Source organism: Gouania willdenowi, chromosome 13 (assembly GCF_900634775.1).
Source record: "Gouania willdenowi chromosome 13, fGouWil2.1, whole genome shotgun sequence".
Lineage (NCBI taxonomy): Eukaryota > Metazoa > Chordata > Actinopteri > Blenniiformes > Gobiesocidae > Gouania > Gouania willdenowi.
In genome coordinates this window covers 32563305-32583679 of record NC_041056.1, presented here as the reverse complement: position 1 = coordinate 32583679, position 20375 = coordinate 32563305, and the positions used below count along the sequence as shown (strand labels likewise).

Sequence of the window (20375 nt, the reverse complement as noted above, 5' to 3'; positions counted from 1 at the left end):
GTTCAAGTATTGGTGCTGCATCTGCAGTGATGCAGAGTCTGCACCAATCCGTTGTAGTCGAGAGCTGAGCCGAAAGGCGAAGCTCTCGATGTAACGTTTGATCTTTGTTCCTAACCTCACCTATGGTCATGAGCTTTGGGTCAAGAACGAAAGAACAAGATTGCGGGTACAAGCGGCCACAATGAGTTTCCTCTGTAGGGTGGCTGAGCTGTCAGTCATCCAGGAGGGGAATGGAGTTGAAACGCTGCTCCTCCGCACAGTGGCTCCGACGCCTAATTATGATACCCCCGGATATCTCCCTGGTGAAGCGTTCAGGGCATGTCCTTCCACAAAGAGACCTAAGGAAGACCCAGGACATGCCTCGCGATTCCCCGTTAAGAGCTGAACGCAGTGCATGGGCCTCCCTTCTAAGGATGCTGCCCCCGCCACCTGATTATAGATAAGCGGCAGAAGATGAATGGATGGAACATTCCACAACCAAATATTACACTAACACAAATAATAATAAAAAGTAATTTTGTTTTGCACTGCTCAAAAAGATAAAAGGATTACTGAAAAACAAAATGTAACTCCAAGTCTATCACACTTTTGTGATATTGACCAGTCCAGTTAGAAAGCAGTGTTTATTTTGACAGCAAATTTTGATTGATACAACTTAGTTTTAGTAGGAGTAATATAACATTTTCTGTCTCTTCCTTCATTCGCTTCCCATTTCTTAACACACCCACAGTCAACTATTAAGCAAACTATGTGTGTTTATATTAATTCCAGTAACTTCACTGTTGAATCATCTCCGTCATACATGTTGCTGTCGGTCTAATAATTATAAACATCTTGTCTTTCCTGTGTTACTGGTGGTAAGAGCATAGCTTTTTCTGATCACGCTGAGGGGAATCCCGGTACCTATCTCATTTCAATATGATTTACATATACGTATAAATGAGGTGTGGACAGTGAGGGGGCATATGTGTATCGATTGAAATGTTTAAAGGATCAAGCCCTACGCACAGATTCAAACATCTGCATTTTTAAGAGTGTACACCTGTCTCGTACGCTTATTTCACGCTCTTTTTCACACAAGTCTTTGTACATGAGGCTCCAAGTCAATTAAGTGCAAAGCTCAGACTTTACGACCGCTCTGACTTGATCGTGTATCTGGTGTCACACAAAACACTGCAGGGCACTGTATCGACCCGCATTTAATGTAAAACCGACCTGCATTTCACATGGTGAAACGGAGCAGGAGAGATGAAGACAAGCTTTAAGGATAGACTGGCAGACAAGCTACAAAAGTACAGACCTTTACAACAAGTCCCAGGAGTACAACGATTACAGAGAAGTGCTAAGGATTGTGGGAAATGGCCGTGGTTACATTATGTTTTTTAATTTGGAATTAGTTATTATTAAATCATTCAGAATTAAAGTGTTCTGTTTTGTGTTTACATGGAAATAGTAATTACCGAACTGAGGTTTATTCAGCTTTAGTTCATTCCGCTTTAGGTCTGGGGGTTGGAAAGTCTTTGATTGTACAGTGGGCGAATATGTCGTATCACGTCTATCAGGACAAACATTTTAATGTTGACTGTAACACAGAAGACCACACATAACTGTTTTCACCTTTATTTTGATTGTAGTTTTAAAGCAGCAGCTGGACAATAACACACTTTGGTCCGCGGAGTAGAAGAGAGTAATGAACTAATCACCGTAAAGCCCAGTAAAACTCTGGAAAACACTAACCAGGAATAAATAGTTGCTTCCTGGTAAAGATAGAAGCTCTAACAACTGATACAATGATAAACTTGGTGATATTACAGCATGTGCAGCAGTATGGGAACGCATTTACTCTGTCTCTGAGTCTTAGTATCACCCGTCCGATGAAGCCATTCCGTTTGCTGATCTCTTTGTGTGTGATAAGTCCATGTGTCCGTGTTAATGTCCGAAAGTTTATGCCTCCACCATCCCCTTTTGTTATTATATCCATATCTTTTAACGTTCTTATTAAATAGTGTTGGCTCTATTCAGGACCACCATGTTGGATTATGTGTCACCAGCACGTCATCGCCGCCAGTCGCACATGCGCAGAACAACCAGCATCTAACTTAAAGCGGAATTATTAAACGTTAACTGTTTACAAGAAAGAGGAATTATTAATTTTTAATTAAAAAATTGAATAAACCAGCCACTAATTTGGAATTAATGTTTAATTCGAAATTAAATTAGCATTATAAATTAAGTGTTTACAAGGTCAAGTTAAAGAGGAATTAACTTTTACTCCACTCTTAAAGCGGGAATTTAAAGCTCCCATGTAAACATGGCCAATGTAGGATTGTATTTGAAACTAGTACACGGCGGTACAGTCCGCACCAAAGTTTGCTGTACACAGAGTCCGCCCAAGTATGTTTCAGCCGTAAATTTATAGTCCAGTTTTTGTTCTACTAACTGACAATAAGATTTTAGGCGACTAAAATGTAAAACATGAGTTATATGCATTTTGTAAAGATTCAATCACCTAGCTAAACAAACTGCAGTTACAGAGTAGCTGTACTACGAAGCAGATAACCCATATGTTAACTTAAGCCAGATGATTCCAAACTAGCTCCGTGCGTGTGTGATTCTCACAAAATTAGTGTTTTGAGATGTTTTTTTATTTTGGTTTCCATCCCCTGCAAAGTCTGTTTAAGTTTTATTGTAGTAGCAATTTTAATTTTACTTAACACTTTCATTTTACTTAACTTACTACTTACTGAAACAGACACGAGATGGCGGAAACTGACCTGAAACTTCATTGGGTCTCTAAGAAATACACACCAGACGTGCCTCATAATACAATTGAACGGAGAAAGAATCACATGTGTCCGGCTTTGCTGTGTCTTTTTCACATTTACATGTTAGTTTCTCACCTTTTATGTGATTACAGGTGTTTATCACATGATATGGTACTTCAGTAGCCTGTTAGCTAATATGTGTAAATGAGTGTAGAAATGTAAGTTTTATGCTTGGAGAGTAACAAAATGGCGGTCGACACTATAGTAATTGTATACTTTATAAGTCTATTTCTTTTGGCTCCTCGTCATATGTGGGTTGTTGTGTTTGTACAATATTGTATTTGTGGGTTTATCTTTGTGTGTGAAATCTGACGTGTAAGTGCAATACATTGTTTGGACATTTAAGCTAATGCTAATGTATGGATACAAATGTGCTACATCTGCAGCCTTGGTTTAAGGCCTGTACTTAAGCTGAGACTGCTGGTGTGGGTTAGAGTTTCTTGAGTTTGGTGACAAGCCAGGGGTTAGTCATATAGTCAATAGTGTGTGAGTAAATCAATAACTGCATGTAAGGTTATTCTGTTATATTAAGTAAATACTTAAAATATGTTCAGTTGTGACAAATTGTACACTCTTAAATAATAGAATATAATAATATAGAAAATATACAGGATTGGTGATACAGATTTAGATTACATGATTGTGAAGGAATGTTTATTTTTGGTTTTATACTGAATTTCAATAAGTATATTTTTGTGAAAATATGTAAAATTGACATTTTGTGTAAATGATAACTTTGATTATAATAGTGCTTCAATGCAGACAGAAATAATAGCAATAATTAATAAATGCAGAAAAAGGTTTATTTGAGTGTGAAAACAAATATAATCCAATTGAACGGCGAAAGAGTCACATGTGTCCGGCTTTGCTGTGTCTTTTTCACATTGACAGCACTCCTCTCAGGAGGATTATCTATCTATCTGCCAGCAGAGACCAGACCGGGACCCGCTACACGTGCTCACATAAAGGGGCGTTGTTTGCAGCGTCTGACCAGTCGCAGACACGTAAAAACCCTCCAAAGCAGCATACAGTATGTACTATGGAGGAACACATAGTTATTCTTAAAAAAATGTGAAGAATTAAAATCCTTATTCCAGATCAAAACCAAAACTGTTGCTGCAGAAAATGCCAGAAAGGAGGAATGCAGCAGAAAGCTGCAGACACCGTTAATGAATAAAAGGAGAGATTATACAATAATATTTCAGCAGATGATGATCTGCCAATTTAATTTCATTACAGCCCAGCTTTTTTCATGTAGTACTCAATTTCCCAAACGCTTCCACAGGTTGCAACGTCTGGCTATGATGACTCACTAAAAGGAATATGGTTGCCTTCAGTATAGTGCTCAGTAAGCCTACATCATATAGGACATATTTTATATAGCCTATATTATGTTAAAGGGCCCTCCACCAGTTTGTGTACAGCAGCTCAGTGTATTCGTGCTGAGCCTGACAGCAACATCAACCGCGTGTATGAATGAATACATTCAGTTTAACTTTTTTTTATAGTGCCATTACAACAATAAGCAATCTCATTTGTCACAAAATATAAAATGTTAAGAAAAAAAATTTTCCACATAGCCATGCTTCAGTGACGGTGGAGAAGAACGACTTCCTTTTAACAATCCATCAGAACCAGACTCAGAGGTGCCAATGCTGGAAGTTTGAATGTAACAACTTCAGTTAACTGGAGTGATGGTGCTTCGCTAAGATGTTTTCTTCATTTACCATTTGTATTGATGTTACCTGACACCTGTAATACCTGCACATGAACAGGATTTATTAAACAGTATATCTACGCTTTTAAAGCTGTGACGTTAGTAGCAAGCTAACGGTGCGCGAGCATGATAAGGATGATGACTGGCTATCAGTACCCAATCCTTTCGCGGGCATGATCATTTTGGATCATTTTCACTTTTCTTTCACTCGCAATCTTTAGGACAGAAGCTCCTGGGATGTCATATTTGAATGTAAACCAACCATATGACATTTGTAAAATATTTTAATAGTACACATGTAAATATGTGACTGTTTTGCAGTGTTTTTAATTGTTAATTTATAACAGATAAAAACAATACACAACATTGACAATCAAAAACCAAACAGAAAATAAAATAAAAAACATAAACTAAATCTCAATTCACTCAAAACTTAAATTTCTAAATATTTTCAAATAGTACATGAACTGCCGTAAAATTGAAGATATTAATAATAACTTAAACCTATCACAGCTAACCATAGAAGTACATTGGATAGCATGTTGACATGCAATTCTGGTGAATTCCTAAAACACTTCTGGTCAATGCTGGCTCCACTGTGCTTCAGAGTAGTAACATAGACTAAAATAAACCTTATGTAGGATGTTACATGAATACAGTTAGAGAAAGAAGTTCAGTCAATTAAGACCCAACAGGATTTACTAAAAATAGACACTCCACAGACAATGTCAGAAGACTCTTTTAATTTGATTAACATAGCACAGAACTGGTTGGTTTTGGAGAATCATTTATCCAATGGATCTCCACCCTAAACCTAAGACTTCGGTAACCACAAACAAAATAACATCTAAAAGCTTCACACTGCAGAGGGGAACCAGACACGGCTGCCCACTCTCACCTTTGCTTCTTGCAATATTCATTGAACCTTTCACAGCAGTTGTACATTAGAACTCTGTTATCAAATGAATCCACTCATCCATCTCAGAACACAAAATTAATCTTTATGCGGATGATATTTTATTTTATTTGGAAAAAACCCAATCATCATTAGAGGAAGTATTTAATCTAATAAACTTCTCTTTAACTGGTCAAAATAATCAATCTTCCCCTTAACAAAAAATCATGGAATTCTGCAGGCCAAAACCAACAATACCCGTCTCCCACAAATACAATTAAATATTTAAATACATCGTCAAATTTAAAAGACCTAATTAAATTAAACCTTAATCCACTGTGGGATAAAATCACAGAAGATCTGCAGAGATGGAATAATATACCCATCTCACTCCTTCCATTGCCATGGAAAATATGTCTGCTTTTAGAAAAAAAAATAAAATAACCTGCTTTGAGGAATGTTGGATTCCTTTTTCAAATGCATTAAATCTTAATTTATGTATATCCCGATAATCTAGCCTTAAAGTGACTGTTTACTGGACACAGTAGGTTGAGGGCAGTGGTTGGCTCTTTTCTTTCTGGAGTGGTGGTGGGGGGGCTGTGGCCTTTGCCTTGGTGATAGGGGTGCTGTGCCGGCTGGGTTAGCTTGTGGGTGGGCTGTCAGGGGGTTTGGGCCTGGGCTAGTGAGGTCCGTGGCTCAGGGCTGGGGTGGGTGCTGGCTCTGGGGGCAGCTGCTTCTCAGAGATGGCTCCTGCATCCTGGATTGATGGATATCGGGGGGTTGCTGTGGGTTGCTCTGTTGGCTTGTCTGGGCACTTTGGCTTGGCTTCCTAATAATAATGGCTCAGATTTATATCGCGCTTTTTTCAAGGAGACTAAAGTGTGTACAGAAACCATTCACACCACTCACATCAGTCATACTAGTGGTGGTGAGCTACAATGTAGCCACAGCTGCCCTGGGGCATACTGACAGAAGTGTAGGGAACCAAACCACATCAAGCCTAAAGGCCCTCTTTCTAACAGGAATTAACTAAGGAGCCACGAACTGTTTACAAAATAACTGCCCCAGCAACTTTGAGGTGCATAGCTAACCCCACTATGCGGCCTTTGAACCCACTAACGTAGCCGAAAAGACTGGCCCAACACTTTGAAGCGTTCAGTATGGACTCTTTTTACGACTCCACACGTCTTCTCCCGCCTTTACAAACAGATATCTTTGGGATGATGTAAGATCACAGAACTGACCCCTGACCCCTGTGGTGAGCTGTCACACAATGACACTTCTCAGGCCTGCTCTGAGATGTGTTCCGTGAAGAAGTGAGAACAAAGAAAATGTATTGTGTTTGAAAAGTTACAAACGAAAACATTATTGGAATGGTTTCTGCAGAAACTGAAATTGCAAATATTGTCTGTCCTATTCCACTCTTTTCAGATAGTTTTATACCCACAGAATGCTATTTTAAATGTTTCATAATTTAAAAGGTGCTTAAAATACCAGAACACATCACAAAAGTTAGTTAAGTTTAAGCCATGTGTGTGTGTGTGTGTGTGTGTGTGTGTGTGTGTGTGTGTGTGTGTGTGGTGTGTGTGTGTGTGTGTGTGTGTGTGTGTGTGTGTGTGTGTGTGGCTGTGGCTGCTAGCATCTTTCTTAGCACATAGAAAAATATAAGAAGAAACACTCACCGTTGCGCAGAACAAACAATAATCATAGTGGACCCATCCGCTCACAAAAACATTGTATTCCTCTGTTTGAAGAATCTTCGACCGTCAGCACAGCCACCGCCCACACTCATGGAGATGAAGGAGGAAGTGAAGTCCATGACCGGAGATTTAAAGGAAGTTTGGAATCACAGGAATAATATTAAATAACCATGAAATATTAACTAAAATGACTTTTAGCGGTACGAAAACTTTTTTAATATTGACCTTTTTTACCCGGAACCGGAAGTAGCACGCTCAATACCGCGCTCTTACCGAGAGAGCCGTAATTATAAAATTAAGGTTTGACCGTTTTGCTACACCAAATTACTCTAGTCTAAACTATCTTCCTCTCTCTCACTCGTGTGTTTGCAGTCTGTGTGCAGTGAAATAGATATAGATGGTTTGCTCCACACACACACAGACATTCTTTGCTTTTTAGATAGATGAGTAATTACAAGTAAAATTCATTAACCGGTTCCTAAAAGTAATACTAGGCTATTTTCCAGTCGTGTTTGGTGTCCAACTCTTTCGTAATACATGATATTTCAAGATATGATGTCAAAAGATTATTAGAATATGCTGAACTCATTATTATGGTTTATGTGTAAATCTAGGAATCATCTCTCCTGTTTGTCATTGTCTCACATACACACACACCCCAGACACACCTACAGGCAGCTGAGATGCTGGCAACTTTAAACCAATCAACGAAGCTTCCTTCTTGGGAGGCAAGTCTCAAAGATAATCTTTTAAAAGGAAGAAAACCGCCCAAAATTTCAGTTTTGGGACGCTGGCGTTTCATGCTCAACGCGTTTCCCTTCCCCATCTTTTATTTATTTCATTTTATTTGTAGTTGAAACAGTTCGATTTTTGGAAACAACATCTTGCTTGATTCAGAAGAATCCAGCATCTAGCGACGTGCGTAACAGCCGAAAGAAGCCCGGCCCGCGACCCATTGGGGTAAACCACGAGCCACTCTCTAACCCAGCTGCGAAGGCCAGAACTGCCTGGATTGGCTGAAGGGGCTATACTCTGTTGAAACGCAACAGAACTCAACGGTGGCACGTCCCTCTGCATTTCTTCAACCCAGCGCCTCCAGGTCCAACCCTGACATCATCTTCAAGGTACCTGAACGAACTCTGATCAGCAAACTTGATCCATAATAGCTCACATCCATACTTCCATAACTGCACACTTACATACACTCACAACATGTTCACACACTGTTCATCTTATTCATGTTTGTTCGTTCTCCCCTGTCTGTCTTCCCCTCTTTGTTTTATGAGCTTTATTCTTTGATTTTATGATCTTATATTCGAATATGTATCCTGCATTTTTATTCAATATTTAGTAGACTAGCATTCTCCTAGAATAGTGATTTCCCTTCATTACATATAATCCTTACTTTTATTAGCCTAGAAATGCATTTTATCATGATTTAATTATCCCATTTCAATTGATATTTTGAGTGTGTTAATTGTTGAATTTTGAATAAAAAGTTAAACGTAATCTTTGATTCTTCTGATTCATTAAAGCTGTGATAATGGTGTAGATTGTTGTTCGAATTCACTTTTCACTGGTTTCCTAATTAATGGGTTTAGTCTAAAAACTTAGACATGTTTCTCCGGTTAAAAGGAGTGGCACCTCGCAAAAGTTGAAGTAATATTAATAATCATAATTAATATTTTTATTTATACAACCCATTATTAATAACACATCCTCCTACAGAAGCGTGGCTGCCATTTCGTGCCTACGGCCCCTCTGACCACCACCAACATTCATGCACGATTCATACCCATTTATATGAGGCAATGTAGGTAAAATGCCTTGCCCAAGGACACAATGACAATGACTTGGATAAAGCGGCATTCAAACCCTTTGGTTATTGGACCACCCACTCTACCACTGAGCCATGGTCGTCCCTGGGGCACTCCTTCACCTAGGGTGTTGCTGGAAAGGTGGGCAGGGTCGTGCTACCTCAGGAGCTCGAAAGGATCTTGTGGGCCAGTGTGTGGCGCGTGTGGCACTGGGCAAGGCGTGGTAGTGCAGGGCCTATAGTCGTGGTGGGCAAGCGTGAGAGGGTGCAACCTGCCTTCTGGCCTGGCTGATCCACTTCGGGTGGGGCAGGTCTGGTGGCTCATAGATTCACAAACCATACACATTCACACAGGGGTTAGGAAAGTGTTTACAGTAGGTTCTCGAATTCAGGCCTGTCAGGAGGGGGCCCGGCCCCTCTGTTGATAGCTGGACCACTGTACAGGCCACAAATACATTTGGATGGTACAGTTAGGCGTGTCAGGGAGGTGGGTCTTTGGGGGTGTGCCTAGGACTCCCTTTGCCAGGTCTCTCTGTGCCGTGTTGGCCTTGCAGGGTGTGGGGGTACTTCTCCTCTTCTGGTGCGGCTGGGTGCTTGCCTCCTCTCCTGGTGGTCTAACATCACATTGCACTCTCTCTTTAAAGTAATTGACTCTTCCTCACCCCTTCCATTGTTCCACTCTGTCTCCTTCTTCCCTGTTCCTAGTGTTGTAGTAGTCGAGACTGGTCTTGGTCTCGAGACCAAATTTTAAAGGTCTCGGACTCGGAAGCTTTTTGACTCGGACTTGTCTCGGACTCGGGCTGCCCGGACTCGGGATTTTCCCTCAAGACCGTTCAAGACCAGCACTAAAATAATAACAAGGAGAAGAACAGTACTGCAGAACGGAAGGGAGATAGAAACTAGTCACCGGTAAAAAGCCCAGTAAAACTCCGGAAAACAATCATTAGGAATAAATAGTTGCTCCCTGTTAACGATAGTAACTCTAACAACAGGTAAAATGATAAACTAGTGATAATACCGCCTGTACATGCAGTACGAGGACACATTATTCCGGCCTCTGGGTCCTAGTGCCTGCCGAACGGTGAAGCCTGTTTCGTTTACCGAGGTTTGTGTGTGTTTAATAAGTCTGTGTGTGTCCGTGTGAAAAGTCTGCATGTTTATGCCTCTGTCCATCCACTCTTTTCATTATATCCATGTCTTTTAAGGCTTTTATTAGTCTATTTTCTTTTTAAAGTGGTGTTTTTTTTTTGTGGCTTTAGACTCCAATTACATTTATGTATATAATATCTTCCCTACAATATAAATAGGCTTCACAATATAACTATTTTTTATAGTTTCTGTTTCCACTGTATCCAGAATAATAATAATCTTTCTCAACAAGAACTGTGATTGATTTGTCACATGACTGTTCCAGGGTTTGAGTTTGTTTTATTGAGTTTCCACCATGTTATTTCTTGGCAGAAATACTTTAAACACTTCGCTGTACATTCAGCCTGACATAAAATCTTGTTTCAATACTATGTACACACAATTGTGAATTTATCAGTAGTAGTAGTAGTTTAATATTTTAGTTAATTTTTTTGCAGGCATCTTTTTTCTCTGTTAAATTATTTAAAGAAACTAAAATTAAAGAAAGAACGTTATTTAACGTCAAACATTGTCATACTTTTTTTATTTATATATATATATTTTTTTTTTTAATAAAAAAAAAATTGTTATGGTCCTTGGTCTGTCTCGGCCTCTCTTGTCTTGGTCTTTCCTTGGTCTCGCACATTATGGTCCGGGCAAGTCTTGGTCTCGGATAGTGTTGGTCTTGAACACAAACACTACCTGTTCCCTTTCCACTCACCCAGAAGTAACACTGCCTTCTTTTTTATATCTCCGTATACAGTTTTTCTTTACCTGCCTCAGGGGTGGTGATGATCAAAATTAAGCAATAAAATAAAGTCCATCCATCCATTTTAAGACCTGCTTGTTCCTATTTTCAGGTTTGCGGGGGTCCACCGGTGCCTATCTCCAGCTCACACTGGGCGAAAGGTGTTGCTCCACCCTGACAGGGCGCCAGTTCATTGCAACACTAGCACAAACAACCACTCACATTCACTCCTACGTGGAATTTAGAGACTCCAATCAACAGTCATGTTTTTGGATTGTGGGAGGAAGCCGAAATACCCAGATGAAACCCACGCAGCACAGAAGAAGAACATGCAACTCACGCAGAGAAAATACCCAAATGTCTACCCCAGGGCTTCAAACTCAGGACCTTCTTGCTGTGAGGTGGACATGCTAACCACTAAGCCATAAAATAATTTGTGTCATTGCAATAATAAAACCAACTTAGCCATTAAAATGTAAGTAGAAGGTTAGTCAAACTCATGAGACAAGTAAACCTACCATAAGCTGTCTTCCTCTTTTGGCCATGTTATTACACTGAAGAAGCAGCTGCATTAAATAAAAAAGGCATTAGAAAGACTGATTCTTTTTTATTCTATTACAGACAGCAAATAGATGCTGTCCATGTTTCAGATGCAAAACACTTCAAGACCAGAGTTAATAAAATTAACCTCAGCACTGATATTCTCTACTGTGTCTTGAGGAAAGAACAAGGCCACTGTGTCCACATGAAGTTTCTTGTCAACCTTTTCTTAGTTGCTTTATTTGTCTATGACATGTCCTATTACCTGTAAATGGAAAAAAACAGAGCAGAGAGCCCATAACATTTCTATATTTAAATTCAAGTTTGAAAAGTAAAATAGTCAATTAATAGTTTAATTCAAATACATTTCTTTAACCACATTGAGTAAAAAAGATAAAATAATAATTTAATAAAATACTATTTTATTAATCCCGCACCGAGCAATTTGTTCTCTGCATTTGACAGAATAATACTGTGGTCTGTGGAGCAGTGAGCAGTCAAAGTATAGCACTCAGGAAGCAGTTGGGGTTGATGACCAGTGTTAATCTCAAACCCCTGACCCTCCGGTTGTAAACCTGCTTCCTTAACTACCAGGCCACCACAGCTCACATAATCAAACTGTTATTCTTCAGACTAACAGTAATGCAGACCACTGAATATATTTTATTCTTAACCTAGAAAATATTACTCTATAGGATGTGAAGCATTGTACTGGAAGCTCATTTGTATTTCTATTTTTTGATGAGGGTGCAAGTAATTAGGAAAAAGTGCAGTATTTCAAATGTGTCAATCTTTTAGAAATTTTGCAATGTGACTTAATAACCAAAACATCACCCCTCAAATTTGAATTCGGACTTACGGTATGTTTGGAAAGACATTTCTTTAAAGTTTCACTGACAGCATGACAAGCTTCTCAGAAAGCCACCTTCTATTGTTTTCAGTGAGGGAAGGGAGGTCCAAGCATTGGCCAGTTCCCGGACACTTTGTCTTTTTCTGTCAGTATGGATCTCCTTTCAAGCTTACAGACAATAAACCATAGAAACATCAATAAAAAAGAATAAAACAGCACCCAACATTACTGAAAGTACAAACTATTTTTAATCAAACAAGGTCTCTGATGTCCAGCCAGGTCTGGACATTCCTCCAGTGTAACAGTAGCAGTTTCAGGACTTCCACCCAGCACAACGTGTAAGATGGCAGGGCTTAGTCCATGCAGGTGTGGTCCTCCATCAAGATAAGAGTGGTCTATTATTCTCGATGAGAAAGTTAGAGGCTGTGGGAACTAAATGGTCAGCTCTTCATCATTCAGGTTAACGTTGCTCCTTCTTTGCACCAGGTATGAATGTGAGTGAATGGTTTCCAGAAAATGCATTTTAGTTTGTGACAGACTCGAATCCTCAGACATCAATACAAGCATTATACATTTGGAGAACCCCTTAAATTTAAGGATAAGCAAAAACATTAAATACTCTAAGACGTTATGGCCAGAATTAAAAATAACTTTATACATCTTAAAGTAATCATTGCCTTTGGACAGATGCCATTACATACTAAACATATACCAAAATTAATGCAAAACCCTGACCTCAGCTTCTCCATGCATGTTGAGAATAAAAAGTGAATCCTGTCCAATAGCAGGATCTCCTGTACACAACGAAGGGTTTGACATATTAAAGAGGCAGCCACTCACCACCAACTGTTACCAATTTGGGAAAGTGTAATCTTCTCCAAAATAAAAGTGACTAATGCATCATCAAATCAGACAACGCAGCCTGACTAATAAATGCAACTTCTATGACAGACAATAATTAATTGGATTTTAATACATCTTATTGGTTGTGCTCTCAGATGAGCAGTCCTACGACCCAGTCCTGCCTGCAGATGGACTGTTAGCCCTCTCTCTCTTGGTGTTTTTTAGGCATTGTTTTGGCAACGAATAGAAAGTAACATCAAAGGTTTGGGCTTCTTGGCAGGAACAGGGCTTGAAAGGTCTATCTCTTTCCTCTGCCACTGTTAAAAACCCCTGGAAGGACCCTACATAACAAAAATAATAATCCTTGTATTTATAAGCACTTTTTCCTGACACTCAAAACCACTTTACCAGGCAGGCTAAAAATCATGACAAATGGAAACTTTGACCTCAACAGGAGAAGGATGAAATTAAAGAACGCTATAGGAAATTGATACATTTGTGTGAAGTAATCAAACAAATATGAAGGATATATTTGCAAAATTTGAAGAAGGAGGAAAAAATTATACTGACGCCCCAGAGAGTAAGTGATTGTGTGCACACCTACAAATAGTTGTATTTTAATAATAATTGTAATTAAAATTACATGATCATTGTGCAAAACTGCTGATCAATTGGCTGCAACACCTGTAGCTGTTATAAAAGACACACCCACAGTGCGTAGAGACGCACAGTGGCTTATTTGGCACTGCTGGAGGACTTGGCACATGGGAGACTCTGGAGGGAGCGGATCTTTGCACGACCGAACGCATGAGGGCAAGAATGCTGCGGAGGCCGGACGAGGTGCCGTGGAGCCCCTGGCTCCACCAACCCAGCAAACCCCCTGGGACTGAAGAAAAATATGGTATTACTTTTTTTCTACTTGTCTGCACATGCTGTCAAAGGTCAACACTACAAGAAGTGCAATATTTTTTTAGACAGCAATGCATTTTATTTATTTTTTTTTTTTGTTATTGCGATTAAATAAATTGCATTATTTTATTGCATAATTGTGACTATCACCAGTCCTCCCTAAGGAAGGGTAAGAAACACTTTATTAAAGGGAGAATATAAAAAGAGATGGCAGTGTTACACCTAGGTGAGGGGGTGGGGGGGGGGGGGGGGGGGGGATGAGAGCAGGGAGGAGCGATTCAAGGAAGAGAAATGGAAGGGTGGGGAAGAGTTGATTACTGTAAAGTGAGATGTGAAGTTGTAGGCGTGAGGCTTAACTATAATGGTGGTGGCTGTGGGTAGAGGGAAGGAGTGAATGGTAATACCTGAAACAGGTATTTGGACAACCCCCCGGCCGAGCAGCCCCCCAGACGCCCCCAAGACACCAAGCCGAGAGGCAGCCACCGCCCCCCACATACACACCCGAGAAGCACCTAGAAGCCGAGGAGCCGGCGCACTACGCCAGCGCCCTAAACCCCCAACCCCAAGACCCCCACCGACATCCATGATTGTGATTATAAACAGAAACTGGCGTCGCACCCTCTTTTATAATCTGATAGTTTTTTTTGTGTATGCACTTCTTGTAACAATGTAATTGTAATGTCAACATCAAATAAACAGACACATTAAATAAAGAACATCAGAAAATCACAGATTGGTAGCCACGAACCAGAGATCAGGAACTTCCAACTCCAGTGCCCAAGACACCTGAAACAGAAGTAGAAGAAAGTGCAGGCTGCAGTAAAATGAGGACAGCGGTGAACCAAAGTGGCTTCTGCCCTTGGCAGGTTGTTTTTACTGCCATGCGCCCATTTTTTGTGGCAAAAAATCCCACAGTGTCATATATTGTCCCACATTGTCCCAGAATGTCCCATATTCTCCCAGTGTCCCAAATTATCAATTTCCCTAGAATGTCCAAAATTGTCCTGAAGTGTCCCACATGGTCCTGAAGTGTCCACATGGTCCCGGAATGTCCCACATTGCCCAAAAATGTCCTGGATTGTCCAATGTGTCCTACATTGTCCCAGAAAGTCTTACATTCTCCCAGAGTCTTACATTCTCCCAGAGAGTCCCGAATTGTTCCATAGTGTCCTAAATAGTCACAAAGTGTCCCAGAATGTCCCAATTGTCTTACATTGCCCCCAAGTGTATACCCTATTCAATTACATTGTAGTCCTGAATAACAAAAATATTTTTTGTTATTCAGTTTTTTCTGCTATGCGCCACTTTGTTGTGGCATGCGGCACATTGTCCCAGAGTGTCCTCAGTGTCCTACATAGTCCCACATTGTCCCAGAATATCCCAAATAGTCTCCCATTTTTCCAGTGTGTCCCAATTTGTCCCACATTGTCTCAAGTGTCCTAAATTATCCCAGGGTGTCTTAAATTGTCCCAAATTGTCCACAGTGTCCCAGAGTGTCCTAAATTGTCCCATAGTGTCCCAGTGTTCCACATTGTCCCAGTGTTCCACATTGTCCCAGAGAGTCCCACATTGCCCCAAATTGTCCTACATTCCCCCCAAGTGTATGCCATATAAATAGCACACACATAAACTCTCATAAATAAATAGGAGATATATCACAAGAGCTATTCATATTAATAAACCTAAATGGTATTTCTCTATTCAGTAGATATTGCCAACTTCAAATCAATTGTGATGATTGATAAACTAATTTGTGTATGTATAGTGTTATGACTAGCTCAGGGCCATAAAAGGAGGGAGACACACCAGAAGTAACATGCTCAAAAACAGGATTTGCCTAATGGTTAAGGACAGCAGGCTTGTAATAGGAGGGTCGTCGGTTCGAGTCTCACCTGTACCACTTTGGGATGTTGAGCAAGTCCCCAATCCAACTGCTCCCTGTAATCCCGCAGTTGGCAGCCCACTGCTACCCCTTCAGGGAAAATGGGTAAAAATGCAGAGAAAGAATTTCACTTCTGTGATCTATAAAGGTTACATTATATCATACTAATATCAATAGTCACCCCAGGTGATAATGCATGGTTGTGCATGATCACGCAGAAAGCAAGAGCAAGCCCACGAGAACGTCCAACATGTACAGAGGAGAAGCGGCGGCAGGGCAGGGCAACAAATAAATAAAATCTCTGCGCCACCTTCATCTAGTTTTGGAAGAGACAATTTATTTGACCACACTCTCACATGTGCAGTACCTACTCCACCATTTTTGCTGATCAGAGGGTTCAGTTGTTTTGTCCATATTCTCTATTGGACAATAATTTGACTCTCATCAGTAACTCCAGATTTTAAAAGTACTTGGCCAGCTCACTTAGTTAATCTTCTAGCTGCAAGAACATAACTGACAAGTTGACACACCCATGGAGGGAATGAAGTCAGAAAGGAACAATTTTGACCAAAAAAACATGTATTGTTTTAAAAAGGCAGCGAGAAACTGATTTTTTTCTTCGCTTTTTACTACTTACGATACAGTTTAAAATCACTGTAATGTATGTTTTTTGTTTTCATTACTTTGGCACAAGCCTTTTGTGTTTTTATAGAAGTCTAGAATGGGCAAATTAAAACAACATTTGACAATGTATGGTTTCTGAATCTTACATATGTTCTTCTACATCTACATGCTTGAAATGACGAGACAAGAATGAATCAGTGGTAACATGCAACCTCAACACTGGATATCTTCAGATGCTTTAAAGACTTAGATATCAGCACAAGGTAAAAAAAAAATGTTAACTGCATAATTCCTACTCTCTTCTCCACATTAACCAGCCAAAGTTTTATATTTCTTCAGTGAGTTCTGTCATTTTTTTTCTTCTGTAGTTGACTCATCCTTTGAAGAACAAACACCAATCACAACTCAGACCCTCAAAATATTCTAAATTCAGAACATTATAGAGCAGTACAACCTATTACATGAGAGATACTGGAGGTGTTGTAATGAGATCACAGACATAATCTTTGTAACCTCTTGATCTGGAGCTCTCCATTGCACAGGAACTTCTAAAACACCAATCTTTGAGGCAGCAGGGTGGTGGCCCCCCTTAAGCCAGCCTTGTTGCCCAAATTTCCATGAGCACTGCTGAGAGAGATACTTAAAACAACAACAAAAAAACATTTGGGGAGAGAATCCAGCATCTTGATCAAGTTTGAGGACACAGACTTAGGGACAACCACTGCATATATACCTGAGGTTTCCTTGATCAAGATCCAGTGTAACAGGTCGAGACTCTGCATTTGTGTGATAGATGATTCATTCCGACAGCTGACAGGCAGCGTGAACACACACAAAAATCCTCCAGTCAGTTCTTATCCATAAACAAGCCCATCTCACACAAAGATCATTAACAAAAGGGCTATACATCATCATATACAACGTATAATGGCATTACAACAGATCTTAGCATACCTGACAGCAGTGTGAAGACACACAAAAATCCTCCAGTCAGTCTTATACCATAAACATGGCCCAGCAGCACAAATCAAATGACACAAACGTGTCATTTGATATAAAAACGGTTGAATTCAGCCAACTAACTCCGAAACAAAGCTAACATAGGGATTATTTATCCTGACAGCGAGGCCGCGTACCTCTCGCACAGAGATCATTAACAAAAGGGAAGAGATAAGGCGCCGGAAAACTAGGACATAGACGGAAGTGTTAGATTAAGAAGTGAATGTAGGGATACAGACATGAATTAAAATTCCACATACTGACTCGAAGGCCCAACTTGTCAGGTATGAAACACCACTACTGTCCACCACATGACCAAGAAACCTCACAGACTTCTGCAGGAAGTAGCTTTTCTTCTGCAACAGGCCGCAGAAGAAGGCTGTTTGCTCTAAGACGCAAGAAGACAGACCCCAGCTATTTCAGGGCTTCCTCCTCGGATGGAGCAAAGACGAGTAAGTCGTCCAGACAATAGAGGAGGCTGGAGAAGTTGAAGTCACCGAAAACACTGATCATTATCCACCTGACTGTTGCAAAGGCCCTAGGGAAGTCTGTTGTACTCGTACAGACCCAAGGGTGTCGTAAAGGCTGTGTACCACCTGTCAGACTCATGGAGGGAATGTTGTAAAACCCCGATGTGAGATCCATGGTGCTGAAAAAGGCGATACCACCAAGTGCAGCAAGACAGTTGGCTTGGTGAGGCAACAAGTGGCCATCTTTGGTGGTCTTGCATTAAGCCAGTGAAAGTTAGTGCAGATCCTCAATTCCCCTGACTTCTTCCAGACAATAACCAGTGGTGAAGCATATTCCCTGATACCTTTCAACTCCATCTCAGACAGCACTCTCTCAGTTTATGATAGTGTGCTGGAGGGACACCGCGATATGGCAGTCTGAAGGGGCGATCATCAGTGAGGTGGATTCAGTGGACAAACTTCTTCACCTCCCTGCTGTCAAGCTTGTCTTTGGAGACAATATTTTGGTAAGTGAGCGCAAGCCGCTGTTTTCCATTCATCAGACACCTCACAGCCTTGAAGGTTGATATCTTCCAATCCCAGTCCTTAAGCCATTGACATGGGGTGAAGTGGCCATCTCAGTTGGGGATTGGTTCAGTGACTGACCAGTCTGTGGTCTTACTCACACCCTGGGAGAGTGAGGGGTCCTCCACCACCACACAAGGAAACGCATCTGCCACTTTAGCACTGCGGCACATTTTCACTGGTCTCAGTGTTGGGTTAAAGATCTTCCTCGGGACCCAACAATATCCCAGGCTGGTGCATAGTGTTTAGGGCTAGCTGCGATGTTTTCTCTAATCTGTTTAGTCAAATCTGCAATCGTGTCACCAAAATCATCAACAGATAGGACTTGTGTGGGTTTGGTGACTGACCGGCTAATTGGTGTGGAACTAACAGTGGGGGTCAAGTGGGTTAACTGTCTGATCAGCTGTGTATTAGGGAACACCAGGGGACATCATCCACCTCTACCAGCAACCTGTCGGGTCCCTCCCCATCCCAAATGTGACATTATACAAATGTTTTTAAAAACTCAAATATCTAACACCACAAAGAGCTATATGCAATATAGCTCTTTGTGCATATTAGCAGAGGGAAAAAATTGCAATTAACACTGGTAATCTCAGCACACAGTCAGTTATGCCCAATCAACAGTACCAGCACAGCACAGGTAAACAGCATTAAATACCCTAAAATGTAACTAAAATGCACATTCACATTTACCACTTATAAGGGATAAATAAAAAAATATAATGATGCAAAAGCCGACACAAATTTGGGTCAGTCAACCCAAACGCTCATCAACCTGTCTGAATATATAGTATATTAAATGTCCACTCAGGGTATTTACCCAGTAATGAACAGTTCGTATACACTATTCATTTATTTATTTTTTCTTTTTAATTTTTTTTCCTTTTAATTTTTTTTCATTGTTTTATTATTTTTGTTTTATAAATCAAACAAGCTTCCAACCGGACAGCAAACCTTGTGCGCCCTCGGGAGTGAGTGCCTTCCAGCAGCAACGAACAGGGAGGAGAAGCACAGGAGCCAGGTGGACACAGCTGTACCCGGGGACCAGGGCTGCAACCTATATCCGATCTGATGAAGACAGTCTGAACAACACAATTCCGATTTTGATGAACTCCGCATCATTGACATCCCTATCCCACCACTGTTGACTCCGACTCTGCTTCCAACAGTCCATTGTAAAGAAGTTGCGGTCATCACACTGCAAATGGCTAGAGTGATATCATCATCATCATCAATCTTTATTGCAGACTCTTAGTCCAGAATTAAAAAGATAAAGAAAAGTAAAAGAAAAGCACCACAATTTACATAAACCAGGCTCTTTTTTTCAGTCTCCTTAAAGTTATAAAGTGCTGACTTCTTTTGGAAAGAACATTTCCCAGGGCGACACACAGTCCTAGGCTGCGTCCAAATCGTCCCTCCTATCTCCATTCCTATCCACTTTTCCTAAACCCCCGGAAGTGTTTAAGTGGCGGCCATGATAAGGAGCGTTCAAATTCTCTTTAAGCTAAGGAATGGAAGCTCAATGTTTTCTTTATAACTTCCTTTAGCCTATAAAACACTGATGCATCCTTTACCAAAGGAGACGAGATAATGCTGCCCTACAATTCCTTGCGGTGACAACATTTAAAAGGAACCCTGGTTGATGTCCAAAGGCGGTAAAAACACTGTCGCACATTTGAAATTTTATCACACTTTTATGACTCAAAAACAGACAATGGAAAAAGGACCAAGGAAAATTTCTTCAAATCCCAGCCGTTCTTCACCCTGACCTGCAGACCCCTTGCTGACACTCCCATCATCCTCCCCAAAGAACAAATGCATTCCACAGTGACACAGGGATGTAACCTGACACCCTACATCAG

At 40.5% G+C, this 20375-nt stretch overlaps 1 protein-coding gene across 1 annotated transcript in view; it reads left to right on the top strand.

The window, feature by feature from the left end:
* Nucleotides 1–11283, top strand: part of nlk2 (nemo-like kinase, type 2) — a 56089-nt gene extending 44806 nt beyond the window's left edge. The window contains exon 12 of the mRNA XM_028464269.1: nucleotides 10942–11283. Within this exon, the coding sequence (XP_028320070.1) occupies nucleotides 10942–11074 (133 nt within the window). The 3' untranslated portion in view covers nucleotides 11075–11283. The remainder of the gene's footprint in view (nucleotides 1–10941) is intronic.
* The last annotated feature ends 9092 nt before the right edge of the window (nucleotides 11284–20375 follow it).